Source organism: Schistocerca nitens, chromosome 7 (assembly GCF_023898315.1).
Source record: "Schistocerca nitens isolate TAMUIC-IGC-003100 chromosome 7, iqSchNite1.1, whole genome shotgun sequence".
NCBI classification, from domain to species: Eukaryota; Metazoa; Arthropoda; class Insecta; order Orthoptera; family Acrididae; genus Schistocerca; species Schistocerca nitens.
In genome coordinates this window covers 577,019,324-577,037,490 of record NC_064620.1, presented here as the reverse complement: position 1 = coordinate 577,037,490, position 18,167 = coordinate 577,019,324, and the positions used below count along the sequence as shown (strand labels likewise).

The 18,167-nt window shown below is 44.6% G+C and overlaps 1 protein-coding gene across 1 annotated transcript in view; it reads right to left on the bottom strand.

The window, feature by feature from the left end:
- The window catches only part of LOC126195755 (serine/threonine-protein phosphatase 6 regulatory ankyrin repeat subunit A), a 427,181-nt gene that overhangs the window by 245,449 nt on the left and 163,565 nt on the right, over positions 1-18,167 (bottom strand). The window contains exon 10 of the mRNA XM_049934383.1: positions 16,931-17,137. Coding sequence (XP_049790340.1) covers positions 16,931-17,137 — 207 coding nt within the window. The remainder of the gene's footprint in view (positions 1-16,930; positions 17,138-18,167) is intronic.

Sequence of the window (18,167 nt, the reverse complement as noted above, 5' to 3'; positions counted from 1 at the left end):
GCTCCTGCATCGTTTTCAAATGGAAATGTGAGATTACCCACAATACAGTCCGCAATTGTCTCCCCCTGAGTTTCATCTCTGGTCACATGAACCGCTGTCTTTGCAGACAACATTTTGACACAGACAACGAGGTGTAGGCCAGTGTGGAGAATTGGCGGAAAGCACTGGCGGCTGCCTTCTATGATGAGGCTATTGAAAAGTTGGTACAACGCTATGACAAAAGTCTAAGTCAGAACGGCGACTACGTAGAGAAGTAGCTGAAAGGTGTAGCTAATTGTTACAAGTAAAACATTTCTGATGTTCACTGTGGTTTCAATTTGGCAATCAATCGGAGCTTACTTTCTGAACAGGCCTCGTATTTTGTGGAAGAGGAAATGGTACATCACGGAATGCCTCTTTTCAATGTGTAACGTGACTCTGAATCCACTCACAGCTCCGCAGTGTGCTTGAGTATTTGCTTCGGGCACCGTTGAGAATCAACAATTAAGTTAACGCACCTGTTTGACACGTTTCTGTTCTTGAAAGTAAAATCGGCGAGATCGTTCGACAACTGCCACTAAATATCACTACGTTGGGGGACCACGTTCTGTGTAATGGCTTCTGCGTGCTCACAGGCCACGTTGGAAACCACGGACACACGGGCTCTCACTCCCGTGTGAGGCGTGCTTTAGGTACAGCTCAGGCATCCAAAACAATACGCCGTGGCAAGCAGCTGCCGATGTGCAATTATCACGCGTAAATAGACGACTTAGTGGTTCTGATTTATTTGTGACTAGACATTCGACAACAATATAATAGTGAAATTGCTTAACACAACGATAATAAGCTTGACATTTCTTAAATTCCATACAGTCATTACTGTATCTACACTCCTGCTGATAAATTAAGGATAATGCTGATACATGGTGAAACAACGCTCTGGTGGGCGGTTTGCGGGTTTAAATCACCTCGGGGTATGACCATGAGGTGTATTTGACCTGCGGTCGTCGCAGTACGGGACGTCCACAGTGTACAACACCACAAGAAGACCTATATCTCACCATCAGTGCCCGCAGACGGCCACGGAGTACTGCAGGTAGCCTTGCTCGGGACCTTACCGCGGCCAGTGGAACAATTGTCTCTAGACACACAGTCTACAGATGACTGAACAGACATGGTTTATTCGCCCAGAGACCTGCAAGGTGCATTACACTGACCCCTGGTCGCAGGAGAGCCCGTAAAGCCTGGTGTCAAGAACACAGTACTTGGTCATTATGACAGTGGTCTCAGGTTATGTTCACGGACGAGTCCAGGTATAGTCCGAACAGTGATTCTCGCCGGCTTTTCATCTGGCGTGAACCAGGAACCACATACCAAACCCTTAATGTCCTTGAAAGGGACCTGTATGGAGGTCGTGGTTTGATGACTTGGGGTGGGACTATGATTGGTGCATGCCTTTAACAGAGGAACTGTAACAGGTCAGGTGTATCGGGACGTCATTTTCCACAAGTATGCCCGCCTTTTCTGGGGTGCAGTGGGTCCCACATTCCTCCTGATGGTTTATAACGCACGGCCCCACCGAGCTGCCATCGTGGAGGAGTATCTTGAAACATAAGATATCAGGCGAATGGAGTGGCCTGCCTGTTCTCCACACCTAAACCCCATCGAGCACGTCTGGGATGCTCTCAGTGACGTTCGCTGCACGTCTTCAAACCCCTAGGACACTCCAGGAGCTCCGACAGGCTCTGGTGCAAGAATGGGAGGCTGCACCCCAGCGGCTGCTCGACCACCTGATCCAGAGTAAGCCAACCCGTTGTGCGGCCTGTGTACGTGTGCATGGTGATCACATCCCATATTGATGTCGGGGTACATGCGCAGGAAATAGTGGCGTTTTGTATGACATGTGTTTCGGGACGGTTTTCTCAACTTACCACCAATACCGTGGACTTACAGATCTGTGTAGTGGGTGTTCCCTATGTGCCTATGCTATTAGCGCCAGTTTTATGTAGTGCCACGTTGTGTGGCACCACATTCTCCAATTATCCTTAATTTATGAGCATGAGTGTAATTACAAGGTGCCGTTCCCTACTTACTAGCCGTATCTCGTAACCCTTCAGACTCGATGTAATTAATTACGATTTGATAGCGGAGTAAAAGAAGAGGCAGATATACAGGTTTCAACTTCGTGCTGTAAGTCTACTTGCTCCAAGTAATCTTATGATGAAAGTCTGTTCGTTGGAATAACGCTTTGTGCCTTTATGAAGAACTTATATTTGAATACGAGGAACCAAACTATCTTGTATAAGACACTCCATACGTGCGGTCTTAAAGGATCGGCTGTACACCAACCAGCGCAGTGCCGAGGAACGACATCAAGAAGACGCTGACCAGCGCTCCAGGGGAAAGAGCGGGCAGCGGCACACCTCCAGGAAGACAGAAGAGTCCAGCGCTCCCTGTCAACGCTGACTTAACCAGCCGCCAATCCCTGGTCGGCCCAGTTCTGTCGCAAACTTCGAGAGCATCAGTAATGCGTATTAGGAAGATGATACTTAGCCAGCGTTCTGCGAGAGAGAGTAAAGTACTTGCATGTAGGGGGCACAAGCGGCACCTCAAGTTATATTTATTTTCGTTTTGGAAATAAAGAGTTACATTAATCTTGAAGTGTTCTGTACAGATCACTTTGGATTCCTGCCACCGGCTATCGCAACTTCTCTCCTTCCTTGTTTGTGTCGCTGCTGACTTCCACAGTAGCTGACACAACACCATACGAAACTATTCTAAGAATAAAAACGCATATGTGACGTTATTATGACTATAATTAAATCTCGTTAGTGTGTTGCGTAAGGGGCGGCCGCACAGTCCAGAATCGGTATGCCAACCAGGGAAAATCGCCGTGAGGACTGCACAAGGTTGAAGATACCCATTTCGCAAAACACCGTGTCATGCTGTGTGGGTAAGTCTATAACTGCCTGCTGCACACCCTCGTCCGAATGAACTGTCTACACTTCAACGCCTTTTTAAGGGATGGAAGGAGCGATAATCACATGGAGAGAGAGAGAGAGAGAGAGAGAGAGAGAGAGAGAGAGAGAGAGAGAGAGAGCACGACCATAAGGCGGGTGTCCGAGTCTCTCGCACTTGTTGTGGCTTCCCAGATCGGCCGGCGTCTCGTGTCGAATCGCGGCCAGCTTGGAACTTGGCGCACCATCCCTCAACGATGGTGGTTGAAATGGTTCCTCATACACGTTCTTCATTCTGCGATGGATGTTTACCAGTAAATCAGTATTACAATACAACTTCTGAGCCCGTCTTACATACGGTTTAGTAGCAGAAAGCTAAAACTCATCTCGCCGTCTGCTTAAATTCCTTAGCTTGTTGTGTGCTTTAGTGGTCGTGTACTGTAAGCCCATCGGTTCCTATAAAGTAGAGTTCGTATTTGTGCTTTACATTCTGACCTCTTATTGTCAGCTAAAGGCTTTGTTTTGTACTTACATCTGCCAGTGTACAATACTCAGTATTTAAGTTTATTAGTGTCATTTACACTCAGTACATTTAAGGTAGCAGTTTTTATAGCTTCATTAGGTCATTTTTGCATGTACATAAACGCTTGTTTACATTATAAATACGAGGGATGATCAGTAGGTGTATCTTACCGTAGGTTACTGTTTAATTCGTTAATAATATTCACTAGATAGCCCCTAGCAGTTTACTGTAGGTCACTGCTTTATTATTTAGTATTCACTAGATAGCCCCTAGCAGGGAAATAAGCTCCAGATCTAGCTTCTACCATACATTTTTATCGTTTTTCATTGTTGAGTCCTTTCTGCCAACTACAGTGTAGCTGTTAACCCTGTGTGACACTAGGTTTCCTTAAGTTTCTTATAGTAAACCAGTTATCAGCTAGATGGATAGGGACTGTGTCTGTTGTGCGCGGATGCAGGAGGAGTTGGCCGCAGTCCAAACGCAGCTGGAAGCTTTGTTGGTCACAGTCAACAAGCTCCAGAGTGCCACCTTGAGGTGCGGTGGGGATGGGGTGCCTGGGACAGCCTCTGCTGTACTAGATGTGCAGGGGGGGAGGGGGGCGGGAGGCGGGGATGTCACAGCTCTCTGTCACTGAACTGACCTCAGGTGCGACTGAGCCGGCTGGCCCAGTCTCACCTCAGTGTGGGTGGAAGACTGTCGATGTCTCGAGCCTCAAGGCGAAGGCTGCATGGGGGACTCAGGCTCCTGCCAAATCCCATGCACTTTGCTGATAGATTCAGTGTGCTATCTGATACTGGGCGGGGGAGGCTGAGCACTGAGCAGGATCAGAATCCACCTTCTGCCAGGATAGTGGACGCTCCTTCAGCAAGGTCCTGACAGGCACGTGGGGATAGGTGTTTGTTAGTTATTGGGAGCTCCAATGTTAGATGGGTCATGGAACCCCTCGGGAATATAGTGGCTAGGGCGGGGAAGAAGTCCAACGTTCACTCAGTGTGCTTGCCGGGGGGCCTTGTCCAGGATGTGGAAGAGGCTCTTCCAGCGGCTATTGAGCGTGCGGGGTGCAGTCAGCTGCAGATTGTTGCATATGTCGGAACCCCGACGACTGGCATCGTTGGTGCCGAGGAAATTCTTGGGTCGTTTTGACGACTGGCTAATTTGGCGAAGGGGGCCTCCATCTCTCGAGGAGTGGAAGCCAAGCTGATGATCTGCAGCATTGTACCCAGGGTGGACTGGGGTCCTCTGCTTTGGAGTGGAGAATCTAAACCAGAGGCTACGTCGACTCTATGGGGTGGAAGGTCGTAGGCCGCCCCTCGATAGCTCAGGGGTGCACTACACACAGGAAGCAGCTACATGGGTAGCACAGTACTTGTGGCGTGCATGTGTGTGTTTTTTTTTTTTTTTTGTTTTTTTGTTTTTTGGATTAGGTTCCTCCCCGCGGGAAAGAAACCGTTGGCCTGAAAAATTACCAGTTCATCACACTGATGTGGGTGTGCCAACTGTAAAAATTGTTAGTTCGCCTAAACAGGTCATTCCAAAGGATTGAAATATGCTAAATCTCATGTTAGTAAATTGTCGAAGTGTCTATAGCAAGATCCCCGAGTTACTCTCCGAAATAAACAGTAGCAATGCCAATAATGTATTAAGTACCGAAAGCCGGTTGAAACCAGACATAAATTGCAATGAAATTTTGAACTCGGATTAGATAATGTTTAGGAAGGATAGGACTGATGCCATGGGAGGTGGTGTCTTTATTGCAATTAAAAGCTGTTTAAACGCAGTTGAGATCGATTCTGGCTCGGTCTGTGAAATAGTCTGGATAAAGCTGTCAGACAATGATTGACCATTGTATTAGGATGTTTTTATAGACCACCAGAATCCGCAACAAAAGGCGCAGAACGTTTCAGGGAAAGTCTTGAGTCAAATATAGCACCATTCTTATTCATCGTCTATCAGAGATCATTGGAACAGCGGAAAGTTCAAAAAATGGTTCAAATGTCTCTGAGCACTATGGGACTCAACTGCTGAGGTCATTAGTCCCCTAGAACTTAGAACTAGTTAAACCTAACTAACCTAAGGACATCAGAAACATCCATGCCCGAGGCAGGATTCGAACCTGCGACCGTAGCGGTCTTGCGGTTCCAGACTGCAGCGCCTTTAACCGCACGGCCACTTCGGCCGGCTTGCGGAAAGTTCCACGGGACTGGAAGAAGGCCCATGTCATAGGAATCTATAAAAAGGGTAGAAAATCGGATGCACGTAACTACCGGCCAATTTCACTGACATCGACTCGTTGTAGAATCATGGAACATATTTTGTGTTCAGACCTAATGACCTTTCTAGACTCTGTGCAGCTCATCTGCAGAAACCAGCATGGTTTTAGGAAACAGTGGTCTTGTGAGACACAGCTGGCCCTCTCTGTGCATGATATACAACAGGCTCTAGATACCGTCTCCCAGGTTGATGCCATATTTCTCGACTTTCGAAAGGCGTTCGACTCAGTTCCGCACTGTCGCTTGCTCCAAAAAGTGCTCGCTTACGGTCTATCCGATGACATATGCGGTTCGATAGAAAGTTTTCTAACAGACAGAGAGCAGTATGTCGTCCTGACTTCAACAGAAACAAGCATAACTTCAGGTGTGCCCCAGGGCAGCGTAATAGGTCCGTTGCTTTTTACGATTTACATAATCGATCTGGTTGATGATATTGACAGCGGCCTTAGACTGTTTGCCGATGATGCTGTAGTCTACAGGAAAGTAGTATCACACGAAAGTTGTGAACAAATTAATGACGATTTGCAGAAAATAAATGCGTGGTTTAGTGACTGGCAGTTATCTCTCAATATTAGTAAGTGTAACCTACTGTGTATAACAAGGCGAAAATCCCCTTTAATGTACGAGTACAAAATAAATGCCCAGTCTTTGGAAGCGGTAACATCCGTCAAGTATCTGGGTATGAATATTCGATATGACCTCAAATGGAACGATCAGATTACACAAGTAACGGGCAAGGCGAACTCAAGATTGTGGTTTATTGGTAGAATCCTGAAGCGATGCAGTCCTTCAGCAAAGGCAATTGCTTACAATACGTTAGTTTGTCCTGTCTTGGAGTGTTGTGCGTCTGTGTGGGATCCTTACCAGTTGGGTCTGATTCAAGAGATTGAGAAGGTCCAAAGGAGAGCGATAAGATTCGTGACTGATACATTTAGCCATAGCGAGAGCGTTACAAATCTCATAGAACGTTTGTAGTGGGACAAACTTGCAGATAGACGACGCGCTAAACGGAAGGGGCTGCTCACTAAATTCCGAAATCCGATTTTCGTCGAGGATGTAGAGCGTATATTATTACCACCAACGTTCAAATCGCTCAATGATCACCATTCAAAGATAAGGGCAATTAGAGCTCGTCCTGAGGCGTTCAGACAGTCGTTTTTCCCTCGCGCGATCCACGAGTGGTCCAGAGGAGGGATGGTGGGGGGAGGGGGGGCAGGGGAAGGGAATATGACTTTGGCGCGAATTGTGCCCTCCGCCACACACCGCTTGGTGGCTAGCGGAGTATATATGTATATGTAGCGTTTATTCTTCGCCACCAAAAAAAGGATAACGGCATGTTTGTCATGTTTGGACGCATTTAGTAATAACAGCGCAATAGTTCACGTTTCTGAATTTACCACACACACGTCGCGTAGCGTGGCAAATTGTTACGAGTTGTCACCTTGGATTGAAAACGTAGCTCGCCGTGGAACCAGGAGGAGAGGAGACGTTGGTTCTCACGCTCGCACAGATGACGCTGGCTACTGGGCCATCAGTCTGACGACTACTACTAAATATTAATCGATCTTTCTTATACTTTGTATACCAAATTCAATGGGTGGCACACCATAATGCTAAGATTTCAAATAAATAACTTCACTACTTTCAGAGATATACAAAGTAGTAAAGGAGTTTTGCTATTTGAGGAGCAAAATAACTGATGATTGTCGAAGTAGAGAGGATATAAAATGTAGACTGACAAATGGCAAGGAAAGCGTTTCTGAAGAAGAGAAATTTGTTAAGATCGAGTATAGATTTAAGTGTCAGGAAGTCGTTTCTGAAAGTATTTGTATGGAGTGTAGCCATCTATGGAAGTGAAACATGGACGATAAATAGTTTGGACAAGAAGAGAATAGAAGCTTTCGAAATGTGGTGCTACAGAAGAATGCTGAAGATTAGATGGGTAGATCACATAATTAATGAGGAGGTATTGAATAGAATTGGGGGAAGAGAAATTTGTGGCACACCTTGACTAGAAGAAGGGATCGGTTGGTAGGGCATGTTCTGAGGCATCAAGGGATCACCAATTTAGAATTGGAAGGCAGCGTAGAGGGTAAAAATCGTAGAGGGAGACCAAGAGATGAATACAATAAACAGATTCAGATGGATGTGAGTTGCAGTAGGTACTGGGAGATTAAGAAGCTTGCACAGGATAGAGTAGAATGGAGAGCTGCATCACACCAGCATCTGGACTGAAGACCACAACAACAACAACAACAGCAACAACAAAATTTTACCTATATCACATAATAAACGTGCGGACATTGTGAAACCGAATTAGGTACTGTAATGCATTCATCTATAGTATAAATTGAAACTACAACCACGTGGATAGGTTCATATAATCTAATTTTCTGGAATTTTATGTAGTTGTATTCCAAACATTTCTGATTGTAATTACGTTAGAAATGTTTACGTAGTACGTTGGAAAACAATTATTTTATCGTGTTTTGATTGTGTGAGCATTTTTGAGAGAGAGAGAGTGAATGGAGGACATACATGAAGTTACAATGCGATATTTCACTAAAACTATGTAAATGTAAGCGTGAGAAAGTTGTTGTGTAATAGGGGAATTTGTGACGTATGTCTGAGAGAAGTTGATTTTGTAAAGGGCAGCCAGAAGGGGCCTTGAGTATTAAATTTATTAGTTATTTATTTTGTGGAAAGGTATCTTATTTTGATTGCATTAAATTTTATATTGTTTCGCCATTACGAGATTTCTAGTCTAAATTACGTGTGGTGATCCGATTGACTGATATTAGAAAAACTCGAGTATAGAAGTGCTCGAGATGGTCTGTTGGTGCTTGCCGGGGTGGCCGAGCGGTTCTAGGCGCTACAGTCTGGAACCGCGCGACCGCTACGGTCGCAGGTTCGAATCCTGCCTCGGGTATGGATGTGTGTGGTGACCTTAGGTTAGTTAGGTGTAAGTAGTTTTAAGTTCTAGGGGACTGATGACCTCAGAAGTTAAGTCCCATAGCGCTCAGAGCCATTTGCACCATTTGATTGGTGCTTAACATACTAGCCAATAGCAATTCAGCATTTCCCGCGCGTTTGAGGAGGGCTTTGTGCCTCAGATCTACGAGAAGAGCTGCTCGGGAGCCGTGTTCTGGTAAACACATGTTAAATCGCGCTGATCAGATTTGTACCAAAATGAAGAAATCTGCGCGTTTGATTGGTTCTCGTGTAGTTGATGAAAAGCGACTACAGTGTTGAGTATTCTGAGAAAGTTTCGGCTTTGTGAGTGATTTATTTTAGGAGATTTTGCGTGTGAACCTTTCAAGTCGTTCATAAACTCCGCGTCACGTGTTCCGTGCAAATTACGAGACGTTCTGTATAACAAGACTGTGTTAACTCGCAAGTAGTCGCGGATCAGTGACTGTTTAGGACGTTTGAAATATCGGGTCGGACTGAATATCTTCTGGCTGCTTTTGGGTGTGAACTTGTAACAGAGACGTCAGTGAACATTGCATAATATAGTCGGGGTATTAAATAATTACCTTGAATGGAGAACCCCTAAAAGTGGTAGAAAGTTCCACTTATTTAGGGAGTGACATATCTAGGGATGGAAGAATAACTAACGAAATTAATAGGAGGTTACAAAGGGAGGCAATTTCTACCAAACAATAAAACACCTGATTTGGAATAATGAAGTTTCAGAAAGAGCAAAACTTCTTATGTATAAGAATTATTACATCCCTATTGTCACCTATGGTGGAGAAACATGGATAATGACAGAAAGGGACTGGAGCGGACTGCAAGCTGGGGAAATGAAATTTCTCAGAGTAGTAAAGGGAAAAACAAGAATGGACAGAGTAAGGAATGTAGAGATTAGAAACGACCTTAAACAAGAAAGTATGAGAGAAGAAATTGAAACAAAGAGATTAAGATGTTATGGGCATGTTAAGAGGATGCATGGGCAGAGACTCCCCACAATCATGGAAGAACTAAAGATGGATGGGGAAAGACCTAGAGGGCGCCCAAGAACACGGTGGAAAATGGGAGTGAGAATATCTGTAGAAAGGAGAGGTGTGGCCTGGCAGCAAGTGGAGGAAGAAAAGTGGTGGGAGGACCGAGCCAAATGGAGAGGACTCGTCAGCACCCAGACCCGGCAGTAGCTGGAGCGGGATTCGGATATAGATAGATTAAATAAGGACTTGATAGGCATTATCTGTGTTTTAAAGATATTTAACCAGCTTACAGGAAATTTTAGACATTTGTCAAACGCGTCATTCAAGAATTCCAAACGCCCGATAGATTAACTAACTTTCCGATGCTGCCCTAGGACTGCGTTTACGTGGCCTTTGGGTGGTAGGTATTTAGTTGAATTTTAGTCGATGCTGCTTTTCTCGCCTAAACCAGTATCCACAATCGCAGAGTGAAGGGGCAGACAACCTGAAGACTATCCAGAAAGATGGACAGGTTGTTTAAAGGATACTGAGGGAGCAACCCGCCCAACCGCAGTCGGAAAGACTCGAATGCCACTCTAATTCCTTGCCTACATGTCTATGCCCATAAAGGGTGAACGTTAATAAAACTGACAAACTGCAGGGACGGATTCCTGACTGGAAATTGAGGAGTAAAGGTCCTATGAACATGTGCACGAAAATGGATTGTTGCCACGGTAGATGGCGCTGACGAATGAAAGTTCCTCTGACCACTTGCCGTGGGTTTCTTGTATGTTGCGGGCTGTGACGCAGGGTACTGTAAGCAGCAGAGTGGTCTGGTCTTCATGCTGGGAACAATCTGAGACGGCGTATGTGTACGGCCAAGCAGACGGAAACGGTCGAGACGCAGAACGGCTATACCTAAACAAGTACTCTCAAGAAAAACAACCACATCACACACATTTCAAGCTCTTTTTGGGCGTTTGTTTTGTCATGGGTGCTTCCAGACAGACGAACGTGCACAAACGGCATAAAATTCTAAGAAATTTTGGTCTTATGTCAAAGCGGTAGGTGGATCAAAACAAAATGTCCAAACACTCTGTGACCAAAATGGTACTGAAACAGAGGATGACAGACTAAAGGCCGAAATACTAAATGTCTCTTTCCAAAGCTGTTTCACAGAGGAAGACTGCACTGTAGTTCCATCTCTAGATTGTCGCACAGATGACAAAATGAAGATATCGAAATAGACGACAGAGGGATAGAGAAACAATTAAAATCGCTCAAAAGAGGAAAGGCCGCTGGACGTGATGGGATACCAGTTCGATTTTACACAGAGTACGCGAAGGAACTTTCCCCCCTTCTTGTAGCGGTGTACCGTAGGTCTCTAGAAGAGCGTAGCGTTTCAAAGGGTTGGAAAAGTGCACAGGTTATCCCCGTTTTCAAGAAGGGACGTCGAACAGATGTGCAGAACTATAGACCTATATCTCTAACGTCTATCAGTTGTAGAATTTTGGAGCACGTATTATGTTCGAGTATAATGACTATTCTGGAGACTAGAAATCTACTCTGTAGGAATCAGCATGGGTTTCGAAAAAGACGATCGTGTGAAACCCAGCTCGCGCTATTCGTCCACGAGACTCAGAGGGCCATAGGCACGGGTTCCCAGGTAGATGCCGTTTTTCTTGACTTCCGCAAGGAGTTCGATACAGTTCCCCACAGTCGTTTAATGAACAAAGTAAGAGCATATGGACGCATATGGACTATCAGACCAATTGTGTGATTCGATTGAAGAGTTCCTAGATAGCAGAACGCAGCATGCCATTCTCAATGGAGAGAAGTCTTCCGAAGTAAGAGTGATTTCAGGTGTGCCGCAGGGGAGTGTCATAGGACCGTTGCTATTCACAATATACATAAATGACCTTGTGGATGACATCGGAAGTTCACTGAGGCTTTTTGCAGATGATGCTGTAGTATATCGAGAGGTTGTAACAATGGAAAATTGTACTGAAATGCAGGAGGATCTGCAGCGAATTGACGAATGGTGCAGGGAATGGCAATTAAATCTCAATGTAGACAAGTGTAATGTGCTGCGTATACATAGAAAGAAAGGTCCTTTATCATTTAGCTACAATATAGCAGGTCAGCAACTGGACGCAGTTAATTGTATAAATTATCTGGGAGTACGCATTAGGAGTGACTTAAAATGGAATGATCATATAAAGTTGATCGTCGGTAAAGTAGATGCCAGACTAAGATTCATTGGAAGAATCCTAAGGAAATGCAATCCGAAAACAAAGGAAGTAGGTTACAGTACACTTGTTCGGCCACTGCTTGAATACTGCTCAGCAGTGCGGGATCCGTACCAGATAAGGTTGATAGAAGAGAGAGAGAAGATCCAACGGAGAGCAGCGCGCTTCGTTACAGGATCATTTAGTAATCGCGAAAGCGTTACTGAGATGATAGATAAACTCCAGTGGAAGACTCTGCAGGAGAGACGCTCAGTAGCTCGGTACGGGCTTTTGTTGAAGTTTCGAAAACATACCTTCACCGATGAGTCAAGCAGTATATTGCTCCCTCCTACGTATATCTTGCGAAGAGACCATGAGGATAAAATCAGAGAGATTAGAGCGCACACAGAGGCCTACCGACAATTCTTCTTTCCACGAACAATACGAGACTGCTGGGTTTCTGTATTACTGTAACATAGGTTTTGCGTCAGAGGAGACAGGTCTCTATTGTAAACATCTTCAGTGAATTGAAAGAACATTGTCACTTTCCTGGCTCTGAGTTAATTAGCCTCGGTGTCAGGGCGGTTCTTCTGTGTTACCAGAATGAGATTTTTATTCTGCAGCGGAGTGTGCGCTGTTATGAAACTTCCTGGCAGATTAAAACTGTGTTCCGGACCGAGACTCGAACTCGGGATCATTCCTTTTCGCGGGCAAGTGCTCTACCTACTGAGCTACCTAAGCACGACTCACGCCCCGTCCTCACAGCTTTATCCTTTCTTCCAGGAGTGCTAGCCCTACAAGGTTCGCTGGAGAGCTTCTGTAAAGTTTGGAAGGTAGGAGACTGCCTGTGTTCGTGAAGTTTAGTGTATCTCTTATATTTGTCATATATTCTGTTTTGCGTAAGACATTTGAATACCTGTTTTTCCAGCATTTATTTTTAAAGTGCAGATTTTCTTGTTGCCGCTGCTATGCCTCCGGACGTTATTGCAAGATCGTCAGCATGGGTAAACACTGAATTCTAAGATTTTTGTTTTTACGTCCCCTTTCCAACTGGTCAGTTACGGGTTGTCTGTCGTAACACAGAGAAGGGAATCGTGCTGATGACTGACACTCTTGATATTCAGTTGTGATTGTTAGGATTGCCGTAAACTGGTAACACTGATATTATGTGTAGTTGTTGGCATCATTTATATGTTTCCCTATGAAAAGCCTGAATTAATGCACATTACCAATTCTCTGGAATTAATTGATACCGTTATTCTTATTATCATTATGTACTGCTTATACACGAAGCATGTTGTAATGTTGACTTACTAAACTTGTCTGGTTATATGTAAGATGTAAGACCCTAATGTTTTCAGGTGAAAAGAAATTAAATAAGTAAATAAACACAGCGTCCGTTGTCGTATCCCAGGTGGCTATGAGGTTCAGGTAATTTTTGCTGATTAGGGGTGGGGGGGGGGGAGGGGTGTTGTTTGGGGGAAGAGACCAAACAGCGAGGTCATCGGTCTCATTGGATTAGGGAAGGACGGGGAAGGAAGTCGGCCGTGCCCTTTCAAAGGAACCATCGCGGCATTTGCCTGGAGCGATTTAGGGAAATTACAGAAAACCTAAATCAGGATGGCCGGACATGAGATTGAGCCGTCGTCCTCCCGAATGCGAGTCCAGTGTGCTAACCACTGCGCCACCTCGCTCGGTGGTGCTGATTAGGCGAGAGGATGGGGATCTGACTTGGCACCTGCTCACCTGCCAGGATCCGCCGGTGGGTGGTTACCTCTTTGGATTAATTGAATCTACCGATACCGCTAGTAGATTTTACTCCCGTAACACGTTCGGTAGGTGGTTGCCTCTTTGAACCTACCGATACCGCACGTAAACTTCGTCTCATAAGACGTATGACGTTATATGTACACAGACACTAAGGGAACAGACAAGGATGACATTTCTTGTTGGTCTATATTAGAGTTTTTAATGTCGGTTGTGATGGACTAACCAGTAGCGTAGTTGTAGTGCTACAACGATGAAAATTAATATTACGACAATGTCAAACCTTATTTTCATGATTTAAAGAAGTATTCATGATATTAAAAATGTAATTATAATTTTATTATTTTCATTTTTGTGCCCAGTGCATCAAAGACTTTCTAGTGCACGGAATAAATTAGCATTGTTTGTACTACGAAACTATATATGATTGTTAAGGGTTAAGCATGTAATAATTCGATGTAAGACATTTTGTAGAGTCTGAATTTTGTTCTCGTACTGTTCGGTAGAGAAGGAAAAGTTCCTTAATCGATCTGAAGGGATAAAGGCTGTAAAAAGGAGAGAGAGAAAAGGTATATACAAGATATTCAGAACAAATAACTCTAAAGTGTAACGTCTTCTGATTTCCTATAACTAAAAATTGCAAGGTCTAATCTGGGCCTGTCCTGAATAACAGCGAAGAACATTTATGTTATCATATATTTTCTTTGCTTGATCACGGTTGTGATTCGCATGTTTCTTTTTGTTACGCGACATGTTATGAATATTTTCATTATATGCGCAATAGTGCACACAGCTTTAATCGAACCTGCGTCTTTCGGAAACGATAACTTTTAATCGGTACAATTAGGCGAATACCGTCTAAATCGCAACCGTGATCGCAGAAGTGTTTCCTGGACCAAATAATTCTTATAAAATGTGTATTCCCCAAAGCGAGCAGCATAGCACTATCGCTGACTCGCAACAATCGAAACAGTAAAAACAGTGCTTAAATAAAATTGCCACCTTTTAATAAAATTAAATAAAAATTAAATAAATAAAAGCAATTTAGTGGCTTTTGTTGTTGTGGTCTTCAGTCCTGAGACTGGTTTGATGCAGCTCTCCATGCTACTCTATCCTGTGCAAGCTTCTTCATCTCCCAGTACCTACTGCAACCTACATCCTTCTGAATCTGCTTAGAGTATTGATCTCTTGGTCTCCCTCTACGATTTTTACCCTCCACGCTGCCCTCCAATGCTAAATTTGTAATCCCTTGATGCCTCAAAATATGTCCTACCAACCGATCCCTTCTTCTAGTCAAGTTGTGCCACAAACTTCTCTTCTCCCCAATCCTATTCAATACCTCCTCATTAGTTACGTGATCTACCCACCTTATCTTCAGCATTCTTCTGTAGCACCACATTTCGAAAGCTTCTATTCTCTTCTTGTCCAAACTGGTTTTCGTCCATGTTTCACTTCCATTCATGGCTACACTCCATACAAATACTTTCAGAAACGACTTCCTGACACTTAAATCTATACTCGATGTTAACAAATTTCTCTTCTTCAGAAACGATTTCCTTGCCATTGCCAGTCTACATTTTATATCCTCTCTACTTCGACAATCATCAGTTATTTTGCTCCCTAAATAGCAAAACTCCTTTACTACTTTAAGTGTCTCATTTCCTAATCTAATCCCCTCAGCATCACCCGATTTAATTTGACTGCATTCCATTATCCTCGTTTTGCTTTTGTTAATGTTCATCTTATATCCTCCTTTCAAGACACTGTCCATTCCGTTCAACTGCTCTTCCAAGTCCTTTGCTGTCTCTGACAGAATTACAATGTCATCGGCGAACCTCAAAGTTTTTACTTCTTCTCCATGAATTTTAATACCTACTCCGAATTTTTCTTTTGTTTCCTTTACTGCTTGCTCAATATACAGATTGAATAACATCGGGGAGAGGCTACAACCCTGTCTCACTCCTTTCCCAACCACTGCTTCCCTTTCATGCCCCTCGACTCTTATAACTGCCATCTGGTTTCTGTACAAATTGTAAATAGCCTTTCGCTACCTGTATTTTACCCCTGCCACATTCAGAATTTGAAAGAGAGCATTCCAGTTAACGTTGTCAAAAGCTTTCTCTAAGTCTACAAATGCTAGAAACGTAGGTTTGCCTTTTCTTAATCTTTCTTCTAAGATAAGTTGTAAGGTTGGTATTGCCTCACGTGTTCCAACATTTCTACGGAATCCAAACTGATCTTCCCCGAGGTCCGCTTCTACCAGTTTTTCCATTCGTCTGTAAAGAATTCGCGTTAGTATTTTGCAGCTGTGACTTATTAAACTGATAGTTCGGTAATTTTCACATCTGTCAACACCTGCTTTCTTTGGGATTGGAATTATTATATTCTTCTTGATGTCTGTGGGTATTTCGCCTGTCTCATACATCTTGCTCACCAGATGGTAGAGTATTGTCATGACTGGCTATCCAATCAATAAACAGAGAGGGAAATTCAGAGTCCAAGGAACAGGTTAGCTTGGAATCCGTCTGTTTGTGAGTTGGTGAAGCCGGCGAATGTGGATACGAAACCTGACAGTTGGTGACCTACTACCGGTGGATGGTTGCCTCTTTAGATCAGTTGAATCTACCGATACCGCTGGTAGATTTTACTCCCGTAACACGTTTGGTAGGTGGTCGCCTCTTTGAACCTACCGAAACTGCTCGTAAACTTCGTCCCATAACACGTATAACGTTATATGTACTCAGACACTAAGGGAACAGACAAGGATAATATTTCTTGTTGGTCGGTATTAGAGTTTTTAATGTCGGTTGTGATGGACTAGCCTGTAGCGTAGTCCAAGGAACAGGTTAGGTTGGAATCCGTCTGTTTGTGAGTTGGTGAAGCCGCCGAATGTGAATAAGAAACCTGACAGTTGGTGACATATCGCCTTTGGATGGTTGCCTCTTTAGATCAATTGAATCTACCGATACCGCTAGTAGATTTTAGTCCCGTAACACGTTCGGTAGGTGGTTGCCTCTTTCGACCAATTGAACCTACCGATACAGCACGTAAACTTTGTCCCATAACACGAATGACGTTATATGTACTCAGACACTAAGGGAACACACGAGGATAATATTTCTTGTTGGTATATATTAGAGTTTTCAATGTCGGTTGTGACAGACTAGCCTGTAGCGTAGTCCAAGGAATAGGTTAGCTTGGAATCCGTCAGTTTGTTTGTGAGTTGGTGAAGCCGCCGAATGTGCAGCGTAGCTCGAGGCCTAGCTCAGTCGTCGCTCACCTTGTTCTCGTCGGTGCAGGAGGCGCCGGCGCGCACCAGCGCCCGCACGACGTCAGCGTGCCCTCCCTCGGCCGCCAGCTGCAGCGGCGTCGCCTCGGTGATGCGGTTGCGCGCCGAGATGACGCCCGACCGGTCGAACTTCATCAGCTCCTCGATGACGCGGATGGAGCCCTGCATCGCCGCGATGTGCGCGCACGTGTTGCCGTCCTGTCAACACCAGCCGTCACACGGCCGTTACCCACACTGCCGACACTAGTAAAGTAATTCACAGTTTCTTCAGCTGTACAAGAAGAAAAGTGCATTCCTTTTTCTACCATCTACATATATACTAAAATTCTAAGGCTAGCGTGGCATTAGGGACTGTGCAACGTGTTGCTCTTCGCAGTCCCTTCACACCTCCCGCCCCTCAAAGGCGGAGCAGGTATCTGCTCCAACACTTGAACAAAAATGAAAAAACCTTTTTGTGCTAACCGCTTTTAGAAACCAACAGAGACTCACACTAAAGCTTATAAACTATGGATGAAAAGCTTGTCTAACAACTGACAAGATCGTCATAGGACCGTTGCTAATCACAATATACACTACTGGCCATTAAATTGCTACACCACGAAGATGACGTGCTACAGACGCGAAATTTAACGGATAGGAAGAAGATGCTGTGATATGCAAATGATTAACTTTTCAAGGCATTCACACAAGGTTGGAGTCGGTGGCAACACCTACAACGTGCTGACATGAGGAAAGTCTCCAACGGATTTCCCATACACAAACAGCAGTTGACCGGCGTTGCCTGGTGAAACGTTGTTGTGATGCCTCGAGTAACGAGGAAAAATGCGTACCATCACGTTTCCGTCTTTGATAAAGGTCGGATTGTAGCCTATCGCGATTGTGGTTTATCGTATCGCGACATTGCTGCTCGGGTTCGTCTAGATCCAATGACTGTTAGCAGAATATGGAATCGGTAGGTTCAGGAGGGTAATACTGAACGCCGTGCTGGATCCCAACGGCCTCGTATCACTAGTAGTCGAGATGACAGGCATCTTATCCGCATGGCTGTAACGGATCGTGCAGCCACGTCTCGATCCCTGAGTCAACACAAGGGGACGTTTGCAAGACGACAATCACCTGCACGAACAGTTCGACGACGTTTGCAGCAGCATGGACTATCAGCTCGGAGACCATGGCTGCGGTTACCCTTGACGCTGCATCACAGACAGGAGCACCTGCAATTGTGTAC